Below are 14,111 nucleotides of genomic sequence, written 5' to 3'. Positions count from 1 at the left end.
CCTTAAAGGATGAGGTGATTTAATAGCGGTCAACACTAAGCCCTTTCAAACTGCCATGTAAAATGAGGTTAACCGGGCAATTTGCATGGTTAGCGACCCAGTTACATGATGATTTGAAAGGGGCAGCCCAGTCAGAACCCAACCGGGTCCACCCTCAGAGGTGGTCAGGGAACTCAGTAACACCCGGACATCCTGCCCCGACTGTTTGAAAGGGGAAATGGCTGACCCGGTTACTCTAGTGATGACAGTGCTTGCGCGCTGGCATCACATGGAAACCCCTGGCTGATGTGCCACTGCTGCGGGGGTTGGGGGGGGGAAGAGAGATCACTGCCACGGGGCTTGGGTGAGAGGTTGCTGCCCCGTGATGTGGCGACTGACAGTGGGGCTGGCAATTGATGGTGTGGGGGGAGACTGACTGCCGATAGTTTCATGAGTGCATGACAATATATTGGGTCAATCTCCCTGCGACTTGAAAGGTGCTTCTAGCATCTTTGCCCCAGTAATCACATGCGGGTCCCAGGAGGCAACACAGGTGTTGCAATTTGAAAGGGGCTAGTGTTTCGGGTCAGTACATCAAATCCAAAACTTTCCTGGGATTCCTTTACCCTGGATGAAAGGAGAGAGAGCATAGTCCTAGGGGGCTGTGGATGTATTTTAATTGTGTCAATGTTACACTGCAGTGTGTCTGATTGCAAGCTCATCTGTCTCTTAGGGTAATCTGTTTGTGTGAGGGGCGTATCAGTGTGGTGAAGCTGAAGTCTGTCAGTGTCTGGAAAATCTGATATTGCACCTGTTGGACCCAGGTGTGGTCAACAAGATTATGAGAGGCATAGATAGGGTGGACAGTCAACATCTTTTTCCCAGGGTGGGGGTAGCCAACACCAGAGGACATCTGTACAAAATTAAGGCAGGGAAGTTTAGGGGAGTCATCGGGTAGTTTCTTTTTACACAGAGAGTTGTGGAATGCATGGAAAGGGATGATGGTGGAGTCTGGAACATTAGGGGCATTTAAAAGACTCAAACAGTTACATGGATGAAAGTAAAATAGAGGGTTATGGGGTAGGGAAGGTTTAATGTTTTAGGTAGATAGGTCATTACAACATTGTGGGCCAAAGGGCTGACACTGTGCAGTAATGTTCTATGTACTATGAATGTCGCACTTGCTCAGATGATGCTTTTGAAATTCAGCACTGTGGACTAAATATTGGAGGGGATTCACCCCAGATTGTGTGTTTATTCATCGATCCAAGGACAGGATTAATTAACTTGATGTATTTGTGTGTTTGAGAAAGTAACTGTTGAGAAAGGAATGTGCTGAGAGGCCATGTACGTGCCTGTGTGTTGGGGAATATCTGAGCCTGGGCTGGTAAACTTGTGTTGATGAGAGTGCACCATAGGAACGGCTTCTCATCCACTCAATGATTGAATCTCCACGGTTTTCTGGGTAAGCTCCATGTGGGGAAGAAGCTGCCCTTGTGCTGCTGAGTGCTCATTTAGGCTCCTGTACCTTTTTCCCTGATGGTAGCAGAGTGAAGAGGGCATGGCCTGAGTGGTGGGGGTCCTTTCGGCACGGTTGGCATAGTGGTTAACAAAGTTCCAGCTATCAGGACCAAGGTTTGAATCCCGCACTGTCTGTACAGTTTGCACGTTCTCCCCGTGTCTACGTGGGGTTTCCCCAATGGCTCCGCTTTCCTCCCACTGTTCAAAACAAAAATGTTTTAGGTTAAGTAATTGGACGGCACAGACTCGCGGGCTGAAATGGCCTGTTACCATGCTGTATATTTAAATTTATAGATTCCTGAGTGAAGAAATGTCTCCTCGTCTCAATCCTAAATGACTCATTCTTTTTATTGAAGTAGAAAGAAAAGGCTGAATGCTGCAGATGTGGCAGCATCTTTATCTGAGACTGTGATCCACAGTTCTAGTCTCTTCCCCGGGGAAGCATCCTCCTGCAATCCAGCCAGTCAAACCTTGCAAGATTTTTGGAATTTCAGTCTGACCTTCTGCTGCCTTATGATCCTTTTGAGCTTGTATTCACAGGGCTTCTTGTCTTTTTGTGGATGCCTAATTCTCCTGATTTCCTTCTTCTCTACTAAGCCTTTACGACCAAAACTTTGGCATCTGCCCTCTCCAATGCCAGTCTGCTCTTCAGTGCACTGGCTACTGTTGATGTTTGCTGGGCAGTTAATGGTGGTTGCATTGTAATGAATGGCCAGCTGTATTGCGTTCTGCTTTCTTTTGTGTCTCTTCTGCAGTCTGCTTATCTGCAGTCTCTTGAGTCTCCAATTTTCTGTACAGGCTCTGAAATTAGGCTCCAAGTTGAGGTACAGTGTAGCATAAAGGTATTTAGATGACTGACTTAACTCTAAAGAGCAGTTTTATAATCCCAGCTTCTTCCCCCTCCCCAGTTCCCAAGCAACTTCCCAAACATTAGCAATTTGCCAAGTCAACTCTTGTTTTCACTTAATTTTACTTAAACAGATGACTGCAGCATATTGGAACAATGTCAAACGAAGAAAATAAACCTCTGAACATTGAGGATGTGCTTTTCTTTGAACAAGTAAGTACCAGTATATGATAGCTTCCTTAAACTCAATTTAGCAAACAGAGAATGAATAATAAGATCACAATTCTAACCCTACAGACAAGCTTTAGAAAGTTTCTAAAAGAACAGAAGGTGATCCAAGATGATCAGCAACCTGAAATAACGACTTCAACCTTAAAGCCTCAAATGGTAAGGTAAGATAGCTGATGATCCTTGCTGACAGTGTTCGCTCATTTCTTGCAGTTCTGCATATGGAGAACATATGTAATGGCAAGGAAGCAAGTTTATTCTGAGGACTTTCCTGTACGGTGAATGTACTATCAAGCAATGGCGAATTTCTTTGTGAATTATTGCCAGAATCCAGAAGGAAACATAAAGAGGATAGGGGCTAATGGAGTAAGAGGGGAAGTAGTTCACATCGAGTATAAACATCATGATAGATCTGAATATTATGAGATTTTATATTATTTTATCCCAATCTGTCTGTCGTTTCTTTCAGATCTCAAAAGATCAAAAGACAAGCCACAGTCCCAGTTCTTGGTCCTGAATATTCAGTGGGATCTTTTTCTGCTTTATTGAGTGCTAATACGATTAGAACCTTTGTTCCAAACTCCAATGATAGTTCACATATCCATTATTCAGAAAGACAGAAAATCTGTGCCCTGAGCCTGCTGGATGAGATTAATGGAATGCTTCTTCACTGCAAGATTGTTGGAATCCAGTTCCCTCAGGGGCTTGAGAATATATTGAATTATGGCTGGAAAGACTTCATCAAAGACGTGACATACACTAAGAGGACATGGCCCCCTGCAACTTGCAAATTTGCCTCTTTGCAGAGAAGATTCAGTCAGAGATCGGCTCATGGTAGGATATCAATTGAAAGTGTCCTGAGCGAGAGTGACAACATTAGATCCATAACTCAAATGCCTACAGTGGAAATGCATGCCAGGCCAGCGAGAGACGAGAGGGGATCAGTTGAATCCATTCCATTTGAAGGTAAATGCTTTCACTTTTTTTGGTGCTTTTGAATAGAGGATACATTTGAATATATCTATTATTTGCAAACTTAATCCAATAGAGGCTTCCCTAAATTGGAGAATTAAAAATGTCTCATTACACTGGACAACAAAGATTTTGCTTCCTGAACACTTCTGGGTGTATTTCATGGATTTTGGGCTGCTGATCATGAAAATCATTTTAAAATTTATCTATCGTACCGTTTTTTAGATATAACCTATTTTTGTGATTTTCTGTCATATTTTAAGTCTACTTCAAACTATGAAGTGCAACATGTCATTGAAAATACATTTTCTGCGTTCACACTTGGATGTCTTCCCTGCTGATCTTGGTGCAGTCAGTGACAAACACGGGGAAAGATTTCACCAGGTCATTATGACCATGAAAAACTGGGATCAGGGCAACTGGAATCCATCAATGCTGGCCGACTATTGTTGGACACTGATACGAAAGGCATTGGATGCTGAGTACAAAAGTAAATCAGCGGCAGTTGACCTACCACAAAGTGTCAGCATAGTTATCCAATTAAATGTGCTACATTCAACTGAAGTTAATTTAATGTTTCTCCAACTTCCTGTGTGATACAGCAAATCTGAAATTATCTTTGTGTTCATCTTATTCCCCAATTTTTTTCAGGAAGCAAAATTTTCACAAAAAATTGTCCAGTGTTATTTATCACACCAGCTGTATCTTTTTGGACCCTAGGATGGTCCGTCAGCACCTAGCCACTTGTCATCTTGAATTTCCAACAACTTGTTAGTGCTCTTTCCCTGTCAGATGTAATTTACTCTTTATTGTAGAATTGCCTAATTCCACAGTGAAGACTACTTCATTTGACATCTTCTCGTTTTCCATTTTTCCCCAGAATCAGTTTCTAAGTTTTATGAGCCGAGAGGATTCCAAAACCCAGCAGCAATAAAAATTGACTAAGACAATGGTTACTTAAACAAAAGTTGCTTTTAATTTTCTTTACACATAATAACAGGATCAATCTTTTAACTTATTACTATTAACAACCCCCTTCTAATTCTAAGTGCATGTGTATGTAATATGTATATGTTCAGGAAAGTTCTCTGTTTCACAGTCCAATCATTCACTTTTCACTTCTCCAAGTTCACTGGTATCAGACAATTCTCATACTGTGCACAGAATTCAACATTTATGATCTCGACCAGGCTCTGGTGCTTAAATGGTTACCACTCAGGAAGGTTCTTGTTGATTTCAGAGAGAAATTTGTTGCTCGTTGGTCACACACAACTAATTTCCTCCAATCAGTCACTTCAGTGTCTTGCCGAAGAAACTGCCCCATCATGGGTTTTTCAAATGATAACCTCTTCTTCCAGGTCACCTCAGAGTTCCTCGTTTCCTTTATTCCAGGAGAAACACTCTAGCCAGCCATTTTTTCTTGTAAGGACTACAAGGGTTTTGAACATGCTGAACTCAGAACTCATAACCCATCTTCAAAATGGGGTTTTCAACTCTCTCTCTCTCTCTCTCTCTCTCTCTCTCTCTCTCTCTCTCTCTCTCTCTCTTTCTCTATCTCCAGAAGAGAAATCACCTGTTTGTTTTTTTTCTCTCTCTCACTGCTTGTAAAAAACCAAATGACTTCTTACAGGGATCCAACCCAATCTTTGAAAGATCTTATCAGGCTTTGTCTGGACTTTGTTCCATTTGCACCTTCTTTTGAAGTCCTTTCCAAAGTAGTTCCATTGTCTCTGGAAAGTCACTGGTGCCTGAATGTCTCACTCCAGCAAAGTTCCTACATTTCAAATGAGATGTCTTTTGTGAAGTGTTACTCTGTGAAGTGCAACCTGATCTAAACCCCCCCCCCACAATCTATCTCTTTTAAAGACATATTTTACCCATAACTATTGTAACATTATCCTGTAACACTAAGGACCATCATTTTTATTTAAAACGTCCCATAAAAACCCTGATTTTTTTACATATCTGACAAGCTTGATCTTGTGGTCTATTTTTCCCCAAGTTCCTCAACATGGTTATCCAACTGCACGAAAACCAACAAGGTCGGGTCAGATACAGCAATGAGCTCTCCGAACCCTTCTCCATTGACAATGGCGTGAAGCAAGGCTGCGTCCTCGCACCAACCCTCTTTACTATCTTCTTCAGCATGATGCTGAAACAAGCCAATAACGACCTCAACAATGAAGACAGTGTTTACATTCGGTACCGCACGGATGGCAGTCTCTTCAATCTGAGGCGCCTGCAAGCTCACACCAAGATACGAGAGCAACTTGTCCGTGAACTACTCTTTGCAGACGATGCCGCTTTAGTTGCCCATTCAGAGCCAGCTCTCCAGCGCATGACGTTCTGTTATGTGGAAACTGCCAAAATGTTTGGCCTGGAAGTCAGCCTGAAGAAAATTGAGGTCCTCCATCAGCCAGCTCCCCACCATAACCACCAGCCCCCCCCATATCTCCATCAGGCACACAGAACTCGAAACGGTCAACCAGTTTACCTACCTCGGCTGCACCATTTCATCTGATGCAAGGATCGACAAAGAGATAGACATCAGACTCGCCAAGGCAAATAGCGCCTTTGGAAGACTACACAAAAGTGTCTGGAAAAACAACCAACTGAAAAACCTCACAAAGATCAGCGTGTACAGAGCCGTTGTCATACCCACGCTCCTGTTCGGCTCCGAATCATGGGTCCTCTACTGGCATCACCTACGGCTCCTAGAACGCTTCCATCAGTGCTGTCTCCGCTCCATCCTCAACATTCATTGGAATGACTTCATCACCAACATCGAAGTTCTCAAGCTGGCAGAGTCCGCAAGCATTGAATCCATGCTGCTGAAGACCCAACTGCGCTGGGTGGGTCACGTCTCCAGAATGGAGGACCATCGCCTTCCCAAGATCGTGTTCTATGGCGAGCTCTCCACTGGCCACCAAGACAGAGGTGCACCAAAGAAGAGGTTCAAGGACTGCTTAAAGAAATCTCTTGGTGCCTGCCACATTGACCACCGCCAGTGGGCTGATCTCGCCTCCAATCGTGCATCTTGGCGCCTCACAGTTTGGCGGGCAGCAACCTCCTTTGAAGAAGACCGCAGAGCCCACCTCACTGACAAAAGACAAAGGAGGAAAAACCCAACACCCAACCCCAACCAACCAATTTTCCCTTGCAACCGCTGCATCCGTGCCTGCCTGTCCCGCGTCGGACTTGTCAGTCACCAACGAGCCTGCTGCAGACGTGGACATACCCCTCCATAAATCTTTTTCCGCGAAGCCAAGGCAAAGAAAGAAGAAAGAAAATCTTTTAAGCATTCCTAATAAGTTTTATATGCTTATTAATTGTGTTTGAAATTATTTTATGTTATCACCAGTTCCCCACTTTTCGCCATCCACTCTTCACCATCTGTTGGAATGTCAGTTGCTGGATCTCATTTGACTGGTCTCCATCTAATTTGCCAGTTCACTTTAGCAAGCTTTAATTTCATGCCCTTGAAATTGCCGTTTATATAAAATATTGGTCCTGGTCACTTCTTGCCCTCATATTGAATGTGAAATGTCATAATCATGATCACTGCTTCACATGGGTCATTTCGCCATGAGGTCATTAATTAATTATAGTTATCTCGTTGCACAAAACCAAATCTGTTCATAGAGTCATACAGTCTTAAAGCACAGCACAGCTAACTTTCTGCAGAATTACGTTTACAATTAATGGACATCCCTACTGACAGAATGCACCTGAATATTCAAGTACCGATGTCTAGTCTGACGGTGCTGATCATTAAACACACTGACACCCAACATGCATTGGAGGAATGTAAGAGCTGCAACTCATTCAAGTTGGCATTCTGGGCTAGTCTGCATTTTGGACCGTGTCTTTGAAGTCCTTCACATCTGTCCAAATGTTGTTCCAATGTCAAAATTGTGCCTGCTTTTCCAGTTTTCTCTGGTATAGCCTGCTTTCTGGTTGGCTCCAGAAAGGACTGTTCTAACAAACTATCCCAAAAGCATTCCAAACATCATCTAGGCTTTCTTTATCCATCTGAGTTTTCTAGTCAGATTAAAATACTCCAGGATGATTACTGCACCTTTCAGACAAGCTTCCATTATTACTTCCCTGGCGCTCGGTTTTGTATTGTGTATTGGGAGGGAATCTGCACGCCACTCTAATAATTTAATTCCTACCTTTATTGTCATCTATCTTCACCTCAGCTACTTTTACCTTTTGATTTCCTGAACCGGTATCATACCTCTCCATTTCCTAAAACAACCATTAATTATTAGTCATGACTGTATATTTCCTAACTTCATGTCTGTTCCAAATGCCATGTATCCTTAATATTCTGGCTCTAGTTGATGTCATCTTGTAACGGTCTTGTCATATCATATTTATTTATTGCACTCTCCATTCAAAGATATTGTTTTGAAGGCAACATGGATTGGGATATAAAACCTTCAGTTTTGTCTTTCTATTATTTTTGTTGTAATCTCCAGCCTTATTTACTGATTTACACCCAGATTTGTACTCTCTAGCACTTCCTTTCTCTCTAGCCTTGCTTCTTCTCTTGGATTTACCACCTTATCTTATTTCGGGTTGTACAATTATTCACAGAACAAACATGCACAGTTCTTAACTTAACTAAATCTAAATTTCCTCATTGCTTCATCTGCTGTACCACAACCCACATAAGATAAATTTAACATCTTGATGTATCCATCTAGAATTTTAGTTAGATCACTTCTCCAAATAATTTTCACAATTCATGCAATTCACTTTAACAATTTCTCAACATCCAGTATTCGATATTTTCTTGACTGAGCCATCTTCGAATCACTGCAGGTTTTTGAAAACCTTCCAATACTTCGGTACATTTGCGACCTGGCGTAGCTGCTGAGGCCATGTCATGGGTGTCTGTCGTGACACAACGCACAACTCTCCAAAACTGAAGACACTCTGTTCTGGGCATGACTGGCCAAGTGAGTGTAGGAGATAAAGCCTTGCCCATCTGCAGAGTGAACTCCAACAGACCCTAAAGAGAAACTCTACTTCTCCTTTGACTTGTCTCACTGCCTCCAAAGAAAAGGAGTAGCCATGGGTCCCAGCTACGCCTGCCTTTTTGTGGGCTTTGTGGAACATTTCTTGCTGCAAGCCTACACAGGCAAGGCCCCTGAACGCTTTCTCCGGTATATCGATGACTACATCAGGACTGCCTCATGCACACTCAATGAGCATGTCAACTTCATACACTTAGCGGACAACTTCCACCCTGATCTCAAATTCCCCTGATCCATCTCCAACAACACTCTCCCCTTTCTGTATCTCTTGGTCTCCATCTTCGGAGACAAACTGTACACTGACATATACTACAAACCCTCCAACCCACACAACTACCTGGATTACACTTCCGCACACCCTGTCCCCTGCAAGGATTCCATCCCCTTCTCTCAATTTCTCTGTCTCCGCCACTTCTGTTCCCAAGATGAGGTCTTCTAGTCCAGTTCTTCCAAAATGTCTACTATCTTCCGAAATGTCTACCTTCTTCTACAAACGTGGATTCCCCTCTACCAACTCAGCCCTCAACTGTATCTCTTCCATTTCCCTCTCATCTGGCCTGAGCCCCTCTGCCCCAAGATGCAACAAACACATGTCCTTGTCCTCTCCTACCACCTGCCTCTGCATCCAACACATTATGCTCCAGAATTTCTGGCACTTACAACAGGATCCCACTACCAGACACGTCTTCTCGTCTTCTCCCTTCTCTGCCTTCCGTAGAGACCACTCCCTCAGTGACTCACTTGTGCACTCATCCCTCCCCAGCAATCACGCCCCGCAGCTTCCCCTGTGGTGGCAGGAGCTACCCCAAACAGGCCTTTCAAATGAAGCAACACTTCACGTTTGTATCTGCAGGACTGATTTACTGTATCTGGTGCTCCCTTTATGATCTTCTCCACATCGGAGAGACTGGTTGCAGATTGCGAGAGCACCTTCACTCTGCCTCACCAGTGGCAGGGACCTCCCAGTGGCCAACCATTTCAGTGCTGCGTTGCACTCCCATACTCACATGTCTGTCCATGGCCTTATGTACTATCCCACCAAGACCATCTGCAAATTGGAGGAACAACACCTGATTTTCTGTCTGGGCACTCTCTAGCTGAACGGCATTCTGGTTTCTGCTAACCTGCTCTCCTTTCTTCCTCCCTTCCCTGCCCCCTTTCAGCTCTTCATCCCCTTCCCTCTCTATTCAGCCATTTTGAATGTATCAGCCAGGATCCTTGCAATTTCTACACTAGTCTCCCTCAAGGTCCAAGGGAATATCACATCCAGCCGGGGGGGATTTATCTAACTTTATTTGCTATAAGGCAGCAAGCACCTCCTCCTCCTTAATGATAATATGTTCCACAACACTTCTGTTAGTTTCCCTTCTTTCCTTATACTCTATGCCAGTTTCCTGAGTAAATACAGACGCAAAAAAAATGTTAAGATCTCTCCCATTACTTGAGGCTCCACACAGTTGACCATTTGAATCCTCTACGGGACAGATTTTGTCCCTTTGTATCCTTTTACACTTTCTTTCTTTTTCAATCTTTTTATTCATCCTATTGTAGGTAAACAATACATGAGGAGAATAGGAGTACAGAATCATAAAGGGAAAAATATCACTGCATGACATCATATGATATATTGCATTACAGCACAATTAACAAATATGTTCTTATCACCTCAAACTGAAATCTTCAAGAAAAAGAAAAAGACTAGACTGCCTATCCTGAGAATTTATTCATAAAAATTAATCACCTGGTCTTCACCAACTAAAAGAAAAGAAATAAAATATAGTCCGGAAGGGAAAATAATTGTACTAGCTATGTCATGTGGAAGTAATTTATAAAAGGTCGCAAAGTCTCTTCAAATTTAAGTATCAAATATATGATTCCTAACTTAATCTAAACTTACAGATGACATAATTTGAGAGAGCCACTGAATCAAAGTAGGTAGATTAGAATCCTTCCATTTAAATAAGATAGTGTAGCGGACCACACACGGAGATGCAGACTGGCCCACAAAATGGCCAACAAATGCAGCGAAAGCGCAGGCCTGGTGTGACATTGGCTGTTATCCCAGGTGACCTCCCGCATAGCGGGAAGACAGTGAACTGTGACAGGAACACTGGGCAAACCCAGGCCGGCATTCCAATGACACGTGGCCCTGATGTCAGGGCCTGGGGCCCATATATACGCGACGGCCAGTGCAATAAACTAGTCTCGACTTCAAGGCTTTGTTGTACATGTTGTTCTTCTCCATGCCTGCATAGTGCAAACACTGCACTGATGACCCCGACAGGTCCAACTGCTAGTTGGACCTGAAGATGGTGGACCAGGCGGAGCCAGCGACCATCCACACCGTCTTTCTCAGGCTTCTAACCTTCTGGTGTCACAGCCACACGTGTGGTTCGACCAGGCCGAGGCTTATTTCCAGCTTCGACCCTTTGCTGCCAACGACACCGCTACTTCAATGTTGTAAGCATACTCGATCAAGACACAGCAGGAAGTGTTGTAGACTTCCTACGGCAGCCTCTGGAACAAGGCAAATAGGCAGCCCTCAAAGAGCTGTTGACCCACACTTTTGGGCTCTGCTGGCATGAGCTCGTCCCCACAATGAGTGAGATGCTCACTTTGACCGAAGGCCACAACCCTTGCCTACTCCTCGATTAGATCTTTCAGGAGCAAATGCCTGAGGATATCTGACTCTAGCTCATGGATGAGGACTTCAGTGACCCCTGGAGAATCATGGCCTGGGCATCAGGCTCTAGAAAGCGAAGAGGGATACCAGCACTGTCGTAGACTACATCAGCTTGCCCCACGACTATCCAACTGTGAGATCAAGACCAGCAGAGAGGCAAGTTAATACCCCAGGACAATTCTGTTACTATCATCAATGATGGGGTGCAGAACCTGTTGATGCCGCCCACCCTGTGGGTTTCTGGGAAATGACGTGGTCAACCGTCATTGATGGCTGCAGCGGTTGGCCCACATGATAGCCACCTCTACGTTTGGGACTTCTTGTCAAGGCAGGCATTTCCAAGATAAGCGTCCTGCCCCCCCCCCCCCGCAGGCCTCGCCACCCTCAACGGCAAGCAGGGCCCAGCACTGAGGGCAGCCATCCAGACGTTCGGTACCCGCACCATCCCACTTCGGTTCGGCAACAGTCGGTTTACATGGACTTTCACCCTTGTGGCAGTGGCACACCCGCTAATGGGGGTCAACTTTCTTTGTGCCCACTGCCTGTTCATAGACCTCAAGGGACGGCGCTTGGTGCATGCTTTCAAACTCTACCTCTACCTCTGGGGGAAGCCAAACTCCCGCCCACCCTCCCCCACCACTTTCAGCTAACAAGTTTGCCACCTCCTGGCAGAGTTCCCTTCAATAGTGGCGCCACAGTTCTCCATGGCCGACTCAAAGCTTGGGTAAGGCACCATATTCTGACCAAGGGCTCCACACCAGGGCACTCTGGCTCCCTCCCAAAAAGCTCAGCCTAGCGAAGGAGGAGCTCAAGAAAATGGAAGAGCTGGGGATTGTACGGTACACCAACAGTCCCTGGCCATTCCCCCTCCACATCGTGCCAAAAAGAACCAGGGGGGGTGTGATGGTGGAGGCCATGTGGCAGCTACTGCCACCTCAATGAGACTACCACGCCCGATGGATATCCTGGGCCCCACATCCAAGACTTCACCACGAACCTGCAAAGGTTCTAAGATGAACCTAATCTGGGGATACCACCAAATCCCAGTTCACCCCCCAGATGTCCCCAAGACCCCGATTATAACCCCCATTGACCTGTTCGAATTCCTATGCATCCCCTTCTGTCTGAAAAACGTGGCTGATGGACGCAGTGGGCTGAGACCTCCCATTGGTGTTCATCTCTTTGAGGATATCCTCATCGCTTGCTGTGGCCACAAAGATAAGCTGCCCACCTGAGACACTGTGCACCTGGTGAGTGAATTCGGTTTGACAATTAACCCCACGAAGTGCCAGTTCGGCCTGGACACTATTGATTTCCTGAGGCACAGAATAAACAAACACGGGGCAACACCCCTCCCCAAAAAAGGATGAGGTGGTCTGGCACTTCACCAAGCCACGTACAGTAAAGGGGTTACAGAAATTTGCCAGTATGAAAAACTTTTACCACAGATTCATACCGGCAGCGGCCTGCATCATTTTTTTTGTAACTTTTTATTTATTGCACTGTGAACCATATCAACCAAAATATGTACAAATATTTCTCATTATATAGTGACATTTTCCCTTTTTTCTCCCCCTTCCCTCCCTCCCCCCTTCCCATCCCCCTCCAAAACCAATAAATATTAAACATATAAAATACAATAAAACAACATCTTCACACAAAAGAAAATCAAAAAGGAAATATGTGTCATCTACCTTTACAGATTAAATCTGATCGTGTTTATCTTCTTATCACTTTGGGAGGTGGAGTTCCGAGGCTGGCATTTTCTGTTATATTTCATGTATGGTTCCCAAATTTGTTCAAACAATGTAACTTTGTCTTTTAAATTATATGTAATTTTTTCCAATGGAATACACTTATTTATTTCCATGTACTATTGTTGTATTTTCAAGCTCTCTTCCATTTTCCAAATTGACATTATACATTTTTTTGCTACTGCAAAAGCTATCATAATGAATCTTTTTTGTGCTCTATCCAATTTGTGATTTTACTTAATATCTGATTTAACTCTTCCCAAAAAGTATTCATTTTTGAGCATATCCAAATTGCATGTATTCACCCCTGCTTTTAGCAATAGAACTGGAGGAGATCCCACCAAGAACATATTCATATTTTATTTTTTTATCCGCCAATTCTCTTCTTTTAGTTGTATCTTCCTTCATTGCTAATTTTTTTTCTATGTTTACTATTTCCCTTTCCAACTGCTCTGTTTCCTGATTATAGTCCTTCTTCATCTTGGTTACATAGCTTATTATTTGCCCTCTAATGAATGCTTTCATTGCGTCCCATAGTATAAACTTATCTTCCACTGATTCCGTATTTACTTCAAAATACATTTTTAATTGTTTTTCAATAAATTCTCTAAAATCCTGTCTTTTAAGTAGCATGGGGTTTAATCTCCATCTATACATTCTTGGAGGGATGTCCTCTAGCTTTACTGTCAATATTAAGGGTGAATGGTCCGATAGTATTCTCGCTTTATATTCTGTTTTTCTTACTCTATCCTGCATACTAGCTGATAACAAAAATAGGTCTATTCTTGAGTATGTTTTATGTCTAGCCGAGTAGTATGAGTATTCCTTTTCTTTTGGGTTTTGTTTCCTCCATATATCCTAAAGTTTCATTTCTTGCATTGATTTAATTATAAATTTGGTTACTTTGTTCTTCCTGTTAATTTTTTTCCCCGTTTTATCCATATTTGGATCCAAATTCAGGTTGAAATCCCCTCCTATTAGTATGTTCCCTTGCGTATTAGCTACCTTCAAAAAGATATCTTGCATAAACTTTTGATCTTCTTCGTTAGGTGAATATACATTAAGTAGATTCCAAAACTCCG

The 14,111-nt window shown here is 43.6% G+C and overlaps 1 protein-coding gene across 6 annotated transcripts in view; it reads left to right on the top strand.

Annotated features, from left to right (window-relative positions):
* The window catches only part of LOC138748364 (uncharacterized), a 169,431-nt gene that overhangs the window by 3,273 nt on the left and 152,047 nt on the right, over positions 1-14,111 (top strand). For all 6 annotated transcript variants that reach the window (XR_011347978.1, XR_011347977.1, XM_069908422.1 and 3 more), the window contains exons 2-4: positions 2,482-2,560; positions 2,645-2,739; positions 3,045-3,541. Coding sequence is in view for 4 of the 6 variants with exons in the window: in XM_069908422.1 (XP_069764523.1) it covers positions 2,504-2,560; positions 2,645-2,739; positions 3,045-3,541 (649 nt within the window). In the remaining 2 variants the exon portion in view is untranslated. The remainder of the gene's footprint in view (positions 1-2,481; positions 2,561-2,644; positions 2,740-3,044; positions 3,542-14,111) is intronic.

Source organism: Narcine bancroftii, chromosome 13 (genome assembly GCF_036971445.1).
Source record: "Narcine bancroftii isolate sNarBan1 chromosome 13, sNarBan1.hap1, whole genome shotgun sequence".
NCBI lineage: Eukaryota > Metazoa > Chordata > Chondrichthyes > Torpediniformes > Narcinidae > Narcine > Narcine bancroftii.
Note: the sequence above shows the minus strand (reverse complement) of the source record. Positions and strands in the feature narration are given on the sequence as shown.